This window comes from Doryrhamphus excisus, chromosome 2, assembly GCF_030265055.1.
Source record: "Doryrhamphus excisus isolate RoL2022-K1 chromosome 2, RoL_Dexc_1.0, whole genome shotgun sequence".
NCBI classification, from domain to species: domain Eukaryota; kingdom Metazoa; phylum Chordata; class Actinopteri; order Syngnathiformes; family Syngnathidae; genus Doryrhamphus; species Doryrhamphus excisus.
In genome coordinates, this window is record NC_080467.1 from 4,664,941 (window position 1) to 4,684,214 (window position 19,274).

The 19,274-nt window shown below is 43.2% G+C and overlaps 1 protein-coding gene across 3 annotated transcripts in view; it reads right to left on the bottom strand.

Annotated features, from left to right (window-relative positions):
* The window catches only part of LOC131114970 (echinoderm microtubule-associated protein-like 6), a 31,163-nt gene extending 13,349 nt beyond the window's left edge, over window positions 1-17,814 (bottom strand). For 2 of the 3 annotated variants that reach the window (XM_058064362.1, XM_058064361.1), the window contains exons 1-24: window positions 17,291-17,814; window positions 15,980-16,239; window positions 12,385-12,544; window positions 10,311-10,409; window positions 10,180-10,248; window positions 9,873-10,058; window positions 9,666-9,801; window positions 9,510-9,583; window positions 9,311-9,438; window positions 5,945-6,082; window positions 5,744-5,885; window positions 5,570-5,684; window positions 5,279-5,491; window positions 5,039-5,206; window positions 4,866-4,972; window positions 4,566-4,684; window positions 3,126-3,312; window positions 2,956-3,061; window positions 1,612-1,705; window positions 1,440-1,540; window positions 1,164-1,366; window positions 997-1,108; window positions 806-933; window positions 600-741 (exon numbers count right to left, since the gene is read on the bottom strand). In XM_058064362.1, coding sequence (XP_057920345.1) covers window positions 600-741; window positions 806-933; window positions 997-1,108; window positions 1,164-1,366; window positions 1,440-1,540; window positions 1,612-1,705; window positions 2,956-3,061; window positions 3,126-3,312; window positions 4,566-4,684; window positions 4,866-4,972; window positions 5,039-5,206; window positions 5,279-5,491; window positions 5,570-5,684; window positions 5,744-5,885; window positions 5,945-6,082; window positions 9,311-9,438; window positions 9,510-9,583; window positions 9,666-9,801; window positions 9,873-10,058; window positions 10,180-10,248; window positions 10,311-10,409; window positions 12,385-12,544; window positions 15,980-16,176 — 3,124 coding nt within the window. In that variant the 5' untranslated portion in view covers window positions 16,177-16,239; window positions 17,291-17,814. Of the gene's footprint in view, window positions 1-599; window positions 742-805; window positions 934-996; window positions 1,109-1,163; window positions 1,367-1,439; window positions 1,541-1,611; window positions 1,706-2,955; window positions 3,062-3,125; window positions 3,313-4,565; window positions 4,685-4,865; window positions 4,973-5,038; window positions 5,207-5,278; window positions 5,492-5,569; window positions 5,685-5,743; window positions 5,886-5,944; window positions 6,083-9,310; window positions 9,439-9,509; window positions 9,584-9,665; window positions 9,802-9,872; window positions 10,059-10,179; window positions 10,249-10,310; window positions 10,410-12,384; window positions 12,545-15,979; window positions 16,240-17,290 lie in introns of those variants that run through there. The other variant, XM_058064363.1, reaches the window with a different exon arrangement.
* Window positions 17,815-19,274: the final 1,460 nt, after the last annotated feature.

A 19,274-nucleotide genomic window follows, 5' to 3' on the forward strand; every position in this document is an offset into this window, starting at 1 on the left:
AACCTAAGATGTAGACGAACATGTAACCCAACACATACCCTAACTATGTAACCTAACATGTAACCCAACACATACCCTAAGTAACCTAACACGTACTAACCCAACACATACCCTAACTATGTAACCTAACATGTAACTCACCACATACCCTAACTAAGTAACCTAACATGTAACCCAACACATACACTAAGTAACCTAACATGTAACCCAACACATACCCTAAATATGTAACCTAACATGTAACTCAACACGTACCCTAACTAATTAACCTAACATGTAACCCAACACATACCCTAACTATGTAACCTAACATGGTTACATGGTACCCTAACTAACTAACTAACTAACTAACTAACTAACTAACTAACTAACTAACTAACTAACTAACTAACTAACTAACTAACTAACTAACTAACTAACTAACTAACTAACTAACTAACATGTAACCTAAAATGTTGACCAATATGTAACCTAACATGTAACATAACACATAACCCAACATGTAACATAACTATGTAACCTGACATGTAACATAACACGTAACCCAACATGAAACCTAACATGTAACCTGACGTAAAGTCGCGCCATGTTTCTCTGACCTCTCTTCAGCTTGCGTACGGCCACCATTCGATGAGTGGACGATGTCTCCCACAGTCTCAAAGTTCGGTCGTCGCTGACGGTGGCGCACACGGCGAGGAGGGGGTGAGGGGCAAGACCCCACACCTCCCCCTCCATGTGACCCTGCACACACACACACACACACATTTAAAGTGGATACACACAAGTGACGGGCACACACACATACCTGTACTAGTAGAGTCATGGGTCCTGTCTTGTCAATTTCCAGAATTTCACTGTTTTTGGTTCCAACCAGGATGTGTCCATGACCCAAAGTGATGGCCCTGATGGACGGGTTGTCCTCCAGCAGCAGGCCTGCGCACACACGTGTTCATGCACACACACACGTGTTCCACGAGTGTGTCTGCGAGTGTGTACCTTTGGACGCTGGAGACAGAGCAGCCCTCTTGATGGCGTACGTCTTCAAGCATCGATCAAACATGTCATCCCACAGCTCCACTACGCCATCCTTCCCCCCCGTCACAAAACCCTGGAAGTCCGCACTTTTAGCTTCCAGCTGAAACACGCAGACATGGAACATCTACCTTGTCCAGGGAGAACATGGCAAACACAGGTCCATCGTGGGCCTTGACCGTCTTCAGCAGTAGAACTTCTTTCCAGATGTAAACATCTCCCGTAGCGGCGCCGGAGAACACCAGCGCGTCACTGCGACCGTAACACACCGACATCATGGTCTCCGCACGGCCGATGCTCCTGAACACACCACGCCTGAAGGTCAGGCCACCACCTGGAGGACAGATGCAGTAAGTGCAGTAAGAAGAGGAAGTGAGGAATGTTTGTATTTGAGGGACGACTTCAACCTGCATGCTGCCAAAATTTGATGTGTTTGATTCCCACGGTCACCATCTTGTCCATCAGCAAAGGATTACACTTCAGCACAAAGATCTTCTCCTTGTCACCGCTGCACATCACACACACCTCGATGAGTTAAGTGTTCTTAAGTGTTCTTAAGTGCTTTCTGGTGCTTTTTACCTGGCAGTGGCCATTTTCTCTCCTCTCTTCCAGTCCCAAACGACGATAGAATGTACGTCATCAACTCCCACGGATACCAGAGTCTTCCCATCAGCTGATCACAAACACACAACACAACACATCTGATGAAGCTCCATTACCTCCTTTGGCTCCTTTAACTGTTTGCTCCATTAGCTCTTGGGATGTCACGATACACTCAATATACAAATATCGTCACGTTTTACTCTCACAAGATCCCGTGACCCCTGAAGTAGCTCTCTATAGTCGCCATTACCCATTAGCTCCATTAACTACGTTAACTATGTTAATGTTATTATCTACATAAGCTGTTAGCTCCACTAGCTGCATTACCGCAATTAACTATTAACCCTGTTAGCACTATTAGCTTCGATAGCCATTAGCTCCTTTAGTTTTCAGCTCCATTAACTTTGTTAGCTGTTAGCTTAGTTAGCTCTATTAGTTGTTACTAGCACTAGTTAGTTCCTTTAGCTGTTAGCTCCATTAACTCTATTAATTGTGAGCTCCATTAGCACTGTTAGCTCCTTTAGCTATTAGCTCCCTTAGCGTCATTTTACTCCATTGGCTGTTGGCTCCATTAAGCCCTGTTAGCTGTTAGCTCCATTAGTTAACGCCTATGGCTATTAGCTTCGTTAGCTATTATCTCCACTAGCTGCATTAGCTATTCGCTCCATTAACACTGTTAGCTCTATTAGCTCCATTAGCATTAGTTAGTTGTTAACTCCACTTCATTGGTTCCTTTAGCTGTTGGCTTAGTTAGCCCTATTAGTTGTTAACTCCACTAGCACTAGCACTAGTTAGTTCCTTTAGCTGTTAGCTCCATTAACTCTATTAATTGTGAGCTCCGTTAGCGCTGTTAGCTCCTTTAGCTAATAGCTTCCTTAGTGTCCTTTTGCTCCATTGGCTGTTGGCTCCATTAGCCCTGTTAGCGCCATTAGTTAACCCTTATCTCCACTAGCTGCATTAGCTATTCACTCCATAAACCCTGTTAGCTCCATTAGCTCCATTAGCTCTGATAGCTATAGCTCTGTTAGTTGTTAACTCCACTTCATTAGTTCCTTTAGCTGTTAGCTCCTCTAGTTGAATTAAGCCCATTAGCTATTAGCTCCATTAACCGTGTTAGTTGTTAGCGCCATATTTTTAGCAAAAGCTTTTGTATGTTTTGTATGTTTTTTAAATGTAAAATCATTTATGGAACCAAGAGGGCTTATTAATTGTCCACTTGCACCATGGATGTGATATAAGAAAAAAAAAGATTATGTAATTTCTCAAATGTTAACGCTTTTTGGGAGTGGATTGAGTGGGGTGGGGCTATTCGGTCTCTACCTGAGAAGTCGAGAGCATTGACTCCTCTCTGGTGGAATCCTCTGAGCAAGGAAAGACATTTTAGAGTCTGGACGTCCCACACGTGGATAGTGGGGTTCCTCCCCACCTATGGACACACACACACTCATTAGAACAGTTAATTTTCTGTGTGTGTGTGTGTGTGTGTGTACCTGTCCTGTGGCAGCGTAGTCTTTGAGCGGATGGATGCTGAGGCTCAGGATGTCGTCATCATGGCCGAGGTAGAAGCGTTGGCTGTGCAGATGACGGTTGTAGACCACACCCACCGCCGCCACGTGGTACAACACTTCCCCCCCCTGAGTGTAGAACAGGTTGTTCCTGCAGTCGTAACCCCGGTACCTGGACACATATGTGTGGTTGATTCCCTGGGTTCCAATTGAGGGTTTTTTAATTCAACATAAACGTGCGCCGGCGGTCGAGTGGTTAGCGCACAGACCTCAGGAGACCAGGGTTCGATTCCACCCTCAGCCATCTCTGTGTGGAGTTTGCATGTTCTCCCCGTGCATGCGTGTTTTTTCTCGGGTACTCCGGTTTCCTCCCACATTCCAAAAACATGCTAGGTTAATTGGCCACTCCAAATTGTCCATAAAAAGGAACAATATGCTTAAAAAGTCAAACAAAAAATAAGGAGTGATGATAACCATAGAACCAGAAATGGCTGCTTTTTAAAATATCAGCAATGCAGTTAATCTAATACACATAATGTTACCAAGCGGATGCTCATGATGACTCATGGCTAGCATGAAGGGAAGTTGTGATGATAACCATAGAACCAGAGCTTAAAATAAAGGTTACACACACCAGTAATTTAAATAAACAGATGCTAACGTACGGTGAATAGCATGTAGCATCATAACGTCATGACATCGCAGCACAATTTGAGCAAATGCTACCGAGTTCAATTCCACCCTCAGCCATCTCTGTGTGGAGTTTGCATGTTCTCCCCGTGCATGCGTGGGTTTTCTCCGGGTACTCCGGTTTCCTCCCACATTCCAAAAACATGCTAGGTTAATTAGCGACTCCAAATTGTCCATAAGTATGAATGTGAGTGTGAATGGTTGTTTGTCTCTATGTGCCCTGTGATTGGCTGGCCACCAGTCTCTCGTCCGAAGACAGCTGGGATAGGCTCCAGCACCCCCGCGACCTTCATGAGGACGAGCAGTAGAAAATGAATAAATGAATGAGTTTTCCTCCTATTTTGTGTGGAAGTGGTAACTTTTTGGCTTCTTATTTTGTCTTTCCCCACCCTCGGCCATCTCTGTGTGGAGTTTGCATGTTCTCCCAGTGCATGCGTGGGTTTTCTCCGGGTACTCCGGTTTCCTCCCACATTCCAAAAACATGCTAGGTTAATTAGCGACTCCAAATTGTCCATAGGTATGAATGTGAGTGTGAATGGTTGTTTGTCTCTATGTGCCCTGTGATTGGCTGGCCACCAGTATCTCGTCCGAAGACAGCTGGGATAGGCTCCAGCACCCCCGCGACCCTCGTGAGGATAAGCGGTAGAAAATGAATAAATGAATGAGTTCTCCTCCTATTTTGTGTGGAAGTGGTAACTTTTTGGCTGAATAAATGAATGAATAAACGTGCGCTACCCGTGCACAAACTGCAGGCGGAGTCCTTCTTCTGGACCTCTTTGCCTCTTTAAGGATCCAACCTGTTGTTTCTTCTCCCTGCTTTGCTGTCGCAGCTGAGGAAGGTCCTCCTTGTAGACCTACACACACACACACACACACACACCTTCATGTCTTCCTGTATGTTCGTTTTCATCATCAAGTGTGTGTCAAGTCTGTGTTTCCATGGCAACCAGCTGCTACACTTAAAGAAGGATGCCTCCTGTCTTCTGCGGTGATGGGAAGGTTCCGAAGTATTCTTGAAGCTCCCGCAGGTCCTACCTGTCGTTCGTAGTTGATCTGAGTCTCCTGCTCAATGTCCGAGTCGAGCTCGGGGACGTCAGACAAGTCGCTATCCGAGTCCTCGCTGTTGGAGTCTCCGTGACCGTCTGCAAGCGGACATTAGCGTTAGCCTGATCATTAGCAGGACAGGACGTGGTCTTGAGGTGGAGTACCCAGAATGCTGATGTCCAGTCCCCCGTTCATGACGGCTTCAGGCTGGAAGCTCCACTGGAAGAGGGCGTGGTCTGCTCCACCTGTGGTTAGCACCCACTGCAAGTCATGTGACCAGCGGACATTGGTCACATGGGCGGAATGACCCATGTACCTTTTGAACTTGGCACCTGGTAGAGAAGAGATAGTCAAAGAAGCCAAAGAAAAAGCAAAAAGAAATTGGCAAAGACGAGAACGGGAACCTTTTCTGACGCACGGGAAGCGGAACAACTTAACCGCGCCCGAGTCGTCTCCCGTCACCAGCACGCCCGCCGCGTGGTTGGCGTCCACGGCGTTGACCTCACACACGTCGGAATATTTGGGCCAGATGCCGTTGACCTCTGAACCTAAGACACAGCTCCAGGAGGCCCATCGCTGACCTTTCACGTCCTCCTTACTGAGGAGCGGCTTTCCCACTGAGAAGGTAGAACTCATGAGATGTTTGGTTTGGTAGAAGATGGACCAGAACGAGAACAAAGACGTTGATGACTCACAAGGCATTCGGTAGAAGAGACGTTCTCCAGCACCGTCGTTGGTCTGGAGGACTTTGCTATCCAAAGTCCAGTCTAAGTGTGTGATGAAACTTGAAGACCTGCTGCATTCTCCAACCTGAAGTAAAGATGGAAAGATGTCTTCACCGACAACATGTTAGTCACATGACCACATACCTTCTTGTACCGCTGGGAAACGGCGTAGACGTCCACCATTCCGTCATTGGAGCCGACGGCGAGGTACGCTCCATCAGGAGAGAACTTCATCTCATGGATGACCTCCTTCCTGTCCTTGATGTGGACCACCTCCGTCATGTCTCTGACAGAGAAATGTCCCGTTAGCGCAAGCGCCAGATGGTGGGCGGGGCAAGTGCTCACCTGACTCTCAGCACGGTGAAGGATCCGTCCTTCATGCCCAGAGCCAGCTGGGATCCGTCCACACTGAAGGCCACGCTCCTCACCGCCTCCTCCATGTTGCAGCGAGCGATGAGGGCATGGTCCAGGAGACTCCACAGCCTGAAACACACACGTTGTTCACAAGAACATGAACAATGAGACATGACATCTCATTTGCTCCAAGGCACATGAGGAATGATGCATGAGGAATGTGAGGTAGGATGTGACATGCGAGACGTGAGGAATGAGACTTCACACACAACATCTCATTTGACATGAGATTTGATACATCACACATGAGGGACAAAACTTGAGAAATGAGAGATGACGAATGAGTAAGAGATGAGACAGGAGGAATGAGACCTGATATTTGCTGTTTGCGACATGGAGAATAGGACATGGAGTTGATTAATGAGGCATGAGGAATGAGACTTGACATGTGAAGAATGAGACATGACATCTCATTTGACATGAGATTTGATACAGGGGACATGTGGCAAGAGACTTGAGAAATGAGACTTCCTTTTAAAGAATGAATCATGAGACTTGAGACATTAAGGATGATACTATGTGAGCTTTGAGATTCTTGAGACCTGAAGAATGAGACATTGCATATCATTTGAAATTAGATTTGATACATGGACATGAGTATGAGGCTCAATAAATGAGGACTGAGAAATGAAGAATGAATATGAGAAAAATTTGATGTGTGAGACACCAGGGATAAGTCGTGAACAATCAGACATGACATCTCATTTGACATAAAATTTGCTCCAAGGCACATAAGGAAATGACAGTTAAAAAATGAGGAATGATGCATGAGGAATGTGAGGTAGGATGTGACAAATGAGACATGAATGGGAGATGACATTTGTTGTATGCGATATCAGGAATGAGACTTGAATGAGACATGAAGAATGAACCATGACACCTCACGAGCTATGCAATTTAATACATGGCAAATGAAGATTGAGACTTGAGAAATGAGGAATGAGACGTGATGAATCAGACAGGTGAGACATGAGAAGTAGGACATAAGAACTGATGTATTTCACATTAGGAATGATGATATCAGAAGTAAGATGAGACATGAAGAATGAGACATGAGACCTCATGAGACATGCAATTTGATGCACGGCACAGGGGGAACGCGACTTGAGAAATGAGAGATTGAAAATGAGAAATTAGATTTGATGTAAGAGACGTCAGAAATCAGGGAGGAGACTTGAGACATGAAAAATGAGACATGTCATCTCATTTGACATGAGATTTGATACATGTGAAATGAGAAACAAGACTTGAAAACTTAATCATAAGACTTGAGACATGAAGAATGTGGTGTGAGATTCCAGATGTGAGACATGAGCGATGGGGGCATGAAATTTGATTTCATAGATGAGAAATGAGATTTGATATATGCGACTATGAGATATCAGGAATGGGACATGGATTTTTGATACATGATATCTCAGGAATGACAGTCGAGACATGAGACATCAGGATTGTGGCTTGAGACCTGAAAATGAGACATGTCATCTCATTTGACATGAGATTTGATACATGGGAAATGAGAAACAAGACTTGAAAACTTAATCATAAGACTTGAGACATGAAGAATGTGGTGTGAGATTCCAGATGTGAGACATGAGGGATGGGGGCATGAAATTTGATTTTATAGATGAGAAATGAGATTTGATATATGCGACTATGAGACATCAGGAATGGGGCATGGATTTTTGATACATGATATCTCAGGAATGACAGTGGAGACATGAGACATCAGGATTGTGGCTTGAGACCTGAAAATGAGACATGTCATCTCATTTGACATGAGATTTGATACATGGGAAATGAGAAACAGAACTTGAAAACTTAATCATAAGACTTGAGACATGAAGAATGTGGTGTGAGATTCCAGATGTGAGACATGAGGGATGGGGGCATGAAATTTGATTTCATAGATGAGAAATGAGATTTGATATATGCGACTATGAGACATCAGGAATGGGGCATGGATTTTTGATACATGATATCTCAGGAATGACAGTGGAGACATGAGACATCAGGATTGTGGCTTGAGACCTGAAAATGAGACATGTCATCTCATTTGACATGAGATTTGATACATGGGAAATGAGAAACAAGACTTGAAAACTTAATCATAAGACTTGAGACATGAAGAATGTGGTGTGAGATTCCAGATGTGAGACATGAGGGATGGGGGCATGAAATTTGATTTTATAGATGAGAAATGAGATTTGATATATGCGACTATGAGACATCAGGAATGGGGCATGGATTTTTGATACATGATATCTCAGGAATGACAGTGGAGACATGAGACATCAGGATTGTGGCTTGAGACCTGAAAATGAGACATGTCATCTCATTTGACATGAGATTTGATACATGGGAAATGAGAAACAAGACTTGAAAACTTAATCATAAGACTTGAGACATGAAGAATGTGGTGTGAGATTCCAGATGTGAGACATGAGGGATGGGGGCATGAAATTTGATTTTATATATGAGAAATGAGATTTGATATATGCGACTATGAGACATCAGGAATGGGACATGGATTTTTGATACATGATATCTCAGGAATGACAGTCGAGACATGAGACATCAGGATTGTGGCTTGAGACCTGAAAATGAGACATGTCATCTCATTTGACATGAGATTTGATACATGGGAAATGAGAAACAAGACTTGAAAACTTAATCATAAGACTTGAGACATGAAGAATGTGGTGTGAGATTCCAGATGTGAGACATGAGGGATGGGGGCATGAAATTTGATTTTATAGATGAGAAATGAGATTTGATATATGCGACTATGACACATCAGGAATGGGACATGGATTTTTGATACATGATATCTCAGGAATGACAGTGGAGACATGAGACATCAGGATTGTGGCTTGAGACCTGAAAATGAGACATGTCATCTCATTTGACATGAGATTTGATACATGGGAAATGAGAAACAAGACTTGAAAACTTAATCATAAGACTTGAGACATGAAGAATGTGGTGTGAGATTCCAGATGTGAGACATGAGGGATGGGGGCATGAAATTTGATTTTATAGATGAGAAATGAGATTTGATATATGCGACTATGAGACATCAGGAATGGGACATGGATTTTTGATACATGATATCTCAGGAATGACAGTCGAGACATGAGACATCAGGATTGTGGCTTGAGACCTGAAAATGAGACATGACATCTCAGGAGACATGAGATGTGATACATGGGACATGAAGAATGAGACTTGAGGAACGAGACATGAAAATGAAGATGCACCTTCACTCGGTCATGTGACCGACTGTGCCACACCCACCTGATGGAACGGTCGTCGCTGCCGGTGACGGCCAGAGGTTTCTTGGGGTGAACATCGAGGGCCCAAAGTTCTCCATCACTGTGAGCCTGCATGAGAAGTTGTGGCTTGTCGCGCTCGCGAACCATCACCTGCAACACAACAACTTATGAAACAACACCTAAAAGCCCCTCCCACCGATCCAAGCACACATCGTCCTCACCTCAAAGATCTCGCCGTCCTGCGTTCCTGCCAGAATTCGGTCTGCTCGCCAGCACACGCTGCGGATAGACAGAGCTGTGGGAGGAGGAGGAGGAGGTGCAGGTAAGAGTGGGACAAGGGGGCACGAAGATGAAGATCATCTTCCTGAAGAAAGGACCTTTGTATCCTTGCTCTGCTTCCCGGAGATCCATCTTAGTGATGGGCTGGAATTCCACATCCCAAAGTCGGATACAACCGTCTCGTCCTCCTGTAGCGAAGCCTTCCTCGCACGCGTACAAGCTGAAGATGCCTGCCTAAACACATAACACACACAAACAGGAAGTCATGACATCGCCCCATTCATAACAGGAAGTGGGACACTGACCCCGTGAGCGGCCTGCACCGTTCTGGTCAGGTTGAGACCCTTCCACACGTAAACGTCTCCATTGAGCGCTCCGGAGTACGTGATGTCATCTTTAGCGGACGCCACGCACAAGATCGTTTGAAGGTCACCCATCTTCCCAAAAATCCCTCGCTTGGGACTCAGAGCATTTCCACATAGAGACCAGAACTAGAGGACACACAGGGATTCATGTTTGTCCCATTGTTTAACGTATGTGTGTGTGTGTGTGTGTGTGTGTGTGTGTGTGTGTGTGTAGGTGTGTGTGTGTGTGTGTGTGTGTGTGCGTTACCTTGATGTGTTTGACTCCACAGCTTACCAGACGGTTTGTTTGAAAAGGATCCCAGCACACGTCAAAGATCTAACAGACACACAACATATTTACTACATGTCATACACACACACACACACACACACACTTACTCTGTCCGAGTGTCCTGAGGCGCTGGCCAGGATCTTCCCTCTCCTCCACTCCCAAACACAAACCGTGTTCTTGGCATCCAGACCCACTGACACCAACCTCTGCACACAAATCACATGACAACATTTGTTCCACGCACAACACATGGTAACATACACATCTATATGGTATCACACTCATACAGTAATACCTGCATGTGTGACACCTGTCAATCATCACCAAAAGTGACACAAACCCTAAAGTGAAACAACACACCTCATGGGATACATCACACACGAGGGACAATACATGAGAGATGAGGAATGAGAGCTGAAGAACGAATAAGAGATAAGAGACATGAGGAATTGGACATGAGATTTGATTCATGAGGCACGAGGAATGAGACTTCACACACAAAGAATAAGACCTGACATCTCATTTGACATGAGATTTGATGCATCGCGCATGAGGGACAAAACTTTGAGAATTGAGGAATGAGAGATGAAGAATGAGTAAGAGATGAGACAGGAGGAATGAGACCTGAGATTTGCTGTTTGAGACATGGGGAATAGGACATGGAGTTGATTAATGAGGCATGAGGAATGAGACTGGACATCTCATTTGACATGAGATTTGATACACACATGAGGGACAAGACTTGAGAAATAAGGAACGAGACATTGAGAATTAATAGATGAGACATGAAGAATGAGACACGACATCTCATTTGACATGAGATTTGATACAGGGAACATGTGGAAAGAGACTTGAGACTTGAGTCTTCAGGAGTGAGACGTGAGATTTTATAGATGAGAAATGAGATTTGATATATGAGACTATGAGATATACTATGAGGAATGGGACATGGATTTTGATACATGATATCTCAGGAGTGACAGTCGAGACATGAGACATCAGGATTGTGGCTTGAGACCTGAAAATGAGACATGACATCTCAAGAGACATGAGATGTGATACGTGGGACATGAAGAATGAGACTTGAGGAATGAGACATAAAAATCTGATATGAAGAATGAATCATGAGACTTGAGGAGTGAGATGTGAAATTTTATAGATGAGAAATGAGATTTGATATATGAGACATCAGGAATGGGACATGGATTTTGATACATGATATCTCAGGAATGACAGTCGAGACATGAGACCTCAGGATTTTGGCTTGGGACCTGAAAATGAGACATGACATCGCAAGTGACATGAGATGTGATACATGGGATATGAAGAACGAGACTTGAGGAACGAGACATGAAAATCAGATGTGATGAATGAATCATGAGACTTCAGGAGTGAGATGTGAAATTTTATAGATGAGAAATGAGATTTGATATATGAGACTATGAGACATCAGGAATGGAACATGGATTTTGATACATGATATCTCAGGAATGACAGTCGAGACATGCGACATCAGGATTGTGGCTTGAGACCTGAAAATGAGACATGAAAGAACGAGACTTGAGGAACGAGACATGAAAATCAGATATGAAGAAAGACTCATGAGACTTGAGGAGTGAGAAGTGAGATTTTATAGATGAGAAATTACATTTGATATATGAGACTATGAGACATCAGGAACCCATAATTGATGTCTCATAGTCTCATGGATTTTGATACATGACATCACAGGGATGACAGTATGAAACTATGAGACTATGAGACATCAGGAACCCCTTCCTGATGTCTCATAGTCTCATGGATTGTGATACATGATATCTCAGGAATGACAGTTGACACATGAGACATCAGGATTATGGCTTGAGACCTGAAACTGAAAATGAGACATGACATCTCAAGAGACATGAGATGTGATACATGGGACATGAAGAACGAGACTTGAGGAATGAGACATGAAAATCAGATATGAAGAATCATGAGATTTGAGGAATTAGACGTGAGATTTTATAGATGAGAAATGAGATTTGATATATGAGACCATGAGACATCAGGAATGGGACAAGGATTTTGATGCATGCTACATCAGGAATGAGAGTCGAGACATGATGAATCAGAATGAGACATGAGGAATGATACCTGAGACACGAGGAGCGTGTGTGTGTGTGTGTGTGTGTTTCTCACCTGTCCATCAGCACTGAAGGTGAGACAGGCGATGCCGTGTGTGTGTCCGTCGCGGAGCAGTGAGACAGTGCGCACGGTGAAGGTGTCCCACACGCACACATAGGGGTCCTTGCCCACCTGCCCCGTGGCCACCAGGGTGCGCTCTGGATGCAAGGCCAGGCTGACCACCCAACACACATGTTAATGGTCACACATTTACACATTTCTGTGTACTAATGTGCTTTTTTTCTGCTGAAGAACATCATTTAAATGATCATTTATCTACAAACGCTGACAGTCGATGAAAAGACCACCACCCACGTGTGTTCTCTTACCAAACTGTGCTATAAATACACACACACACACATAAAAACAGGACACAAATACAAAATGTGATGACACAAAGGTCCATTGATCTCATGAACGCTGTTTACACACACAGTAAATGGCAGACAATGTTCCTGTTTGGCTGCATTGGTTGTCATGACGACAGCATGATGGCTACTCCGCATGGAGTGTGACAACTGTCAAGTCAACACACACACACACAAGCGGAGGACGTCTGATGCTTTGCTGCACTGCCGAAAATAACAATACTAAAAATACTTCATAATCATACTCAATAGTCTCATAAGAATGATGAACCCTCATGAAGTGCGCGAATGTCATGAGACATGAAGAATGAAACATGAGAAATGAGAAGCATAATTTGATATATGTGTCATGTGCATGAGATGACATGGACGTCAAGTCCTTAAAAGGGTCCTTCACGCTTCCGTTCTCACACACTTGAGGAAGGGACATGAGGAAGGGTACTTTACAAATGAGACATGAAGAATGAATTGTGAGAGTTGATATATGAGGAAAGAGATATGATATACGAGTCATGAGATTTGGTACATCAAGAATGAGACTTGAGACATGACCTCTGAGAAAATATAAGAAATGAAAAACAAAGCATGAACCATGAGACTTGAGGAATGAAACACGAGGAATGAGACATGAGATTTGATATCAGAGAAATCAGGAGTTAAACCTGACACATGATGAAGACGTGAATGTCATGAGACATGAAGAATGAAACATGAGAAAATGAGAAGCATAATTTGATATATGTGTCATGTGCATGAGATGACATGAGATGTCAAGTCCTTAAAAGGGTCCTTCACGCTTCCGTCCTCACACACTTGAGGAAGGGACATGAGGAAGGGTACTTTACAAATGAGACATTGTGAGAGTTGATATATGAGGAAAGAGATATGATATACGAGTCATGAGATTTGGTACATCAAGAATGAGACTTGAGACATGACCTCTGATAAAATATAAGAAATGAAAAACAAAGCATGAACCATGAGACTTGAGGAATGAAACACGAGGAATGAGACATGAGATTTGATATCAGAGAAATCAGGAGTTAAACCTGACACATGATGAAGACGCGAATCTCATGAGACATGAAGAATGAAACATGAGAAGCATAATTTGATATATGTGTCATGTGCATGAGATGACATGGACGTCAAGTCCTTGAAAGGGTCCTTCACGCTTCCGTCCTCACACACTTCGGTCAAGGACTCCAAATGTCATGTGACATCATAATCTGAGATCTCATCACATGCAAATAATGAGAATGAGAATAATGATGTACATTCACATCACGCCCTTCAAGATGGTGGACTGCTCTTGCTGCAGGCGAGACGTCTAATTAGGGAAATCCTAAAATTAGCTTCCAAACTGTTAGCAGCAGACATCCACAAAGCTGCGTGCACGTGTGTGTGCACGTATGTGTGTATGTGTGTGTGTGTGTGTTTGAACAAACATGGCTGCAGGGCGTATTGTTTCTTGGTACTGAAGACCAGTCTCATGAGTGCTACCTTCTCAGTGGGAAAGCCGCTCCTGAGACACCAAGCGCAATGAAAACGTGCAACAGGACTGAGAAGATGAGATTTCACGTAACATGCTACAACATTATAAAAATAGGAAATAGTCAAGTCCACTTCCTGTAGTCACGTTTTTGACGCCATGACAATTCTCATCAAAGCACGCTCCCAACCCTGACAATCTGTGCAATGGACCAAAGTCCAATGAGACTTCACACATCAACAATCAAATATGGGACATGAGGAATGAGACTTGACGAATGAGACATGTAAGATGAATCTGGAGACTTGAGGGATGAGACACTTGAGACATAATATTTGATACATGAGCCATGAGACATCATGTATGAAATTAAAAAAGAGACATAACCTTTCATGAGATATGATACATGGGACATGAGAAATGAGACAGGAAAAATTAAAATTGTGAGACTTGAGATATGAGGAATGAGGTGTGAGATCAGATAGATTTGGCATATGATACAACAGGAATGACACACTCAGATATGAGATTTGATACATGTGACGCAAGGAATGAGGCCTGACAAATGAGACAGAAAGAATGAACCATGAGATTTGAGGAATGTAACATGAGGAATGAGATGCAAGAATTGATATCAATGAAACTTGAGGCATGTTGAAAGAGAAGTGATATGTAATGAGACATGACATTTGATACCTCGGACATGAGATTTGATCCATGAGACATGAGATTTGATATATGAGACATCATGAATGAAATGCAAAAAGGCATAACATCTCATGAGGCATGACACATAGGACATGAGACTTGACAAAGGAGACATGAAAAATGAATCGTGAGACTTGGGACATGAAGAATGAGATGTGAGATGGGATGTAAGAGTCATGAGATTTAGCAAATGATACAGTTACATCAGGAATGAGACTTGAGAAATGACCTCTCATAAGATATGAGATTTGATCATAGGACATGAGGAAGGGTAACTTTACAAATGAGACATGAAGAATGAACTGTGAGAGTTGATACATGAGGAAAGAGATATGATATATGAGTCATGAGATGTGGTACATCAGGAATGAGACTTGAGACATGACCTCTCATAAAATATAAGAAATGGAAAAGCAACGCATGAACCATGAGACTTGAGGAATGAAACATGAGGAACGAGACACAAGATTTGATATCAGAGACATCGGGAATTAAAGCCGACACATGATGAAGACGTGATATGTCATGAGACATGAAGAATGAAACATGAGAAATGAGAGGCATAATTTGATATATGTGTCATGAGATTTTGAATATGATACATCATGAACGAGAAACAAATGAATGACTGAATGAAACAATAATGAGATTCCTAAGATATGAGATTTGATAAATGTGACATGAGGAATGAGACTTGACAAATGACACATGAACAAACCACGAGACTTGAGACATCAGGAGTGAGACATGAAGAGTGAGGCCTGCGATTTGAAGACATGAGATTTGACATACAACACATCAGGAATGACAGTCTGCAATGTGAAAAATGAGACATGATATCTCATAAGATACAAGATTTGATACGTGGGACATGAGGGATTAGGCTGGAGAAATGAAAAACAAGACACGATAGTTGATATATGAGACATGAGGAATGAGACATATTTAAGAAGACACAAGGAATGAAGGTTGACATATCATGATGAATGAGGAATGGATAAAAGCAGACATGAGACATGAGAATGAGGTGAGGCAATCTTACCTGATGATGTCATCATTGTGTCCCAGGTAGAACTTCTGGGTGTGTTCTCGAGTGTTGTAGACCACGCCCACTCCGGCTACAAAGTAGACCACCTCCTTCCCGGCAGTGTAGTACACGTTATTGCGGCACTGATGACCTCGGTACCCGTAGACCCATTCCAGTCTGAGCCGGCCTGCGGGGGCGCTCCGCTCCGACATGGTGACTCATCTGACGTGCGTCCACCAGAGGACGCTGGACGCTGGACACGCTGCTTCTCCTGTCTGAGACGAAACGTGTTGACTCACTTCTTAGTTGTTTGATTGGTGAAATGTTCAATTTGTGAAGATCTCCTTTGGTAACACTGCGTAACAATCCGTACCATGTTACCACATGTCAATCCTATGTAATAATGTGTACCATGTTACAAAGTGTTAATAATCTACACCATGTTACCACGTGTCAATGCTACGTAACAATCTGTACCATGTTACCACATGTCAATGCTATGTAATAATCTGTACCATGTTACCACATGACAATCCTATGTAATAATGTGTACCATGTTACAACGTGTTAATAATCTACACCATGTTACCACGTGTCAATGCTACGTAACAATCTGTACCATGTTACCACATGTCAATGCTATGTTAATAATCTGTACCATGTTACCACATATCAATGCTATGTAATAATCTGTACCATGTTACCACATGTCAATCCTATGTAATAATCTGTACCATGTTACAATGTGTTAACAATCTGAACCATGTTACCACATGTCAATGCTATGTAATAATGTGTACCATGTTACAACGTGTTAATAATCTACACCATGTTACCACGTGTCAATGCTACGTAACAATCTGTACCATGTTACCACATGTCAATGCTATGTAATAATCTGTACCATGTTACCACATATCAATGCTACGTAATAATCTGCACCATGTTACAACGTGTTAATAATCTACACCATGCTACCACGTGTCAATGCTACGTAACAATCTGTACCTTGTTACCACATGTCAATGCCATGTAATAATGGCCACCAGTCCAGGGTGTACCCCGCCTCTCGCCCAAAGTCAGCTGGGATAGGCTCCAGCACCCCCACGACCCTCGTGACGATAAGCGGTAGAAAATGAATGAATGAATGAATTTTCCCTGGTAACTAATTACATTTAATTGCGTTAATTACGTTAATTACAGTTAGTTTTTTGTGACCATAACTAGCAACTGTAACGACTTTCTAAAAGTAATTTGTCTTCAGTTCTTTGGTCTACAGTTTGTAAATCAATGTGGAATAAGAATACAGGAAATCCAATTTCTCACCTGGAGTCTAGAGGTCCTCCATGGTGTCCACGTCCACAAGATGAAGAAGACAGTTGGTGTTTTTTAGTCAGTTAAGACGGCTTCTTAATGATTGTGTCATCTGGGAAGACCAATTCTTCTTCTCCAGCAGGAGGATTTAATCCCTGCTGCTGTAATCCTGGCCAGCAGCCCGCCTCTTCTCCATCATCCTCCTCCTCAGTCCAGCTGCCATCATCTCTGATGGAAGAACAAGTCATGGACGGACCACCATCCACTGGTAGCTTATTTATCCACACACAGCAATAAGGGGAAGAGGAGCACATAAACGTTTAATCCACGCTGAGCTTCAATTTCGGCGTCCACAAGAGAAACACCAGCAGCATCCACAGAAGATTCCAAGAAGAAGATGAAAAAGAGGAGGACAGCAACCTCCAGTAAATGATTGACAGCTGATTACATGGACGTGTCATGTGATTGACAGCTGATCAGACTGACAGCTGATCGTTCACCGCCACCTCTCATTGCTGATGTCTGGAATCACGAACACCCAGGAACCAACCCACCGGAGGGCGGGTCCGGAGTGGCCTTTCACAATAAAAGCCGCTAGTAGCTCCTAGTATCGCTACTTTTCTTTCATTCATTTAAAGAGTCGTGATAGGAAAACATTTTATCATGTTATTCATCTCGGCCCCGAACATATTTTTGACTCCAGCAAAGCAATAATTTAATCTATGAGGCTCAAGCCATAATAAGCAGTTAACGGTATTATTTTGAAGGCTGGAAAGTTACACTTCCTGTCCTACGGTTCTCCCTTTTCTCCCCTCGCGCATTTCCCGGCACACGTGCTGCACTGTATTATGGGACTAGTAGTTTCTTTTTTTTTTTAAACACGCTTTTTTAAAAACACCACGTGATGAGACACGTCGAAGCCTGGAGGTCCGGTGTGAAGAAAACTACAATTCCCAGCATGGGCATTGTTGAAATGACGTCATTTAATTCGACAGTGACCGATTAAAAAAAAAAGCACAGCAATGAAAATTGGAAATTTTGAGCTAAATAGTAGAAAATATGAGCTAAAGTCATAATTAGGAGACACATGTGTCAACTTCAATGGGCCCACATGAGACAGGTGTAGTTTCTATCTCATAATGTTTTATTTTTAATATCATAGTCACTGTATGATGTTGTCATAATTACGATTTTTAAATCCCATAATTAGTTGGTTAGCTTGGCTATTTTAGCCAAACGACTCATGTACAGACACCTCATTAGGAATCATTAACTCTATGGCGCCAGCACGAGGTCAATTGCATTTACTACAATCTAGTTTCCACATACAAAACAAGTGACAGGCCATCTTGTATAGCACAACTTGGCAGCTCAGCGTGCGCAGTGTAGAGGCATATATAGGTAGTTTACAGCCGCACAGTATGGCATTTTAATGCCTTATCTTGTCCAGAATTTCAGAAACCATCAGTAAAGTCGTCGAAAGTCACAAACTAACAAGGTAGTGCTACACAAGATGGCGGACTCGCGGCGACAAAAACGAGTTTTCTACGTAATGTAGTTCTGTGGTCTGAAGTCACAAAGCTGGTTCGCGGCTGGAGGAGGAGCCTCCGAACGTTTGGCCCTAGTAGATCCGGGTAGGCTGTTGGGACAGTGTTCCCTTAAATTGGACCCACTTTTCGCCCGTATTTTTGCTTTTACACGCACTTGGAAGCCTCGACAGACCATAACATCACATCACGTGGACATTTTGACTCCTCGGCCAATGAGAACAGAGTCTGATCTGTGTGCTTGGAGCACCCGGATGACCTCAGCCAGCCTTCAAATATCACGTGACTGAAGTTCTATCCGGAAATGATACATTTCCCCATCACATTGTGAGCCAGGCAGAATTACTTCACTTTAGTATCAAAGTGAAGTCACAGACAGGAAGTCCTGCAGCCAGCACAGGAAGTGACATCATCAATGAGTCAAACAAAGACAGGCAGGATTGTTTTAA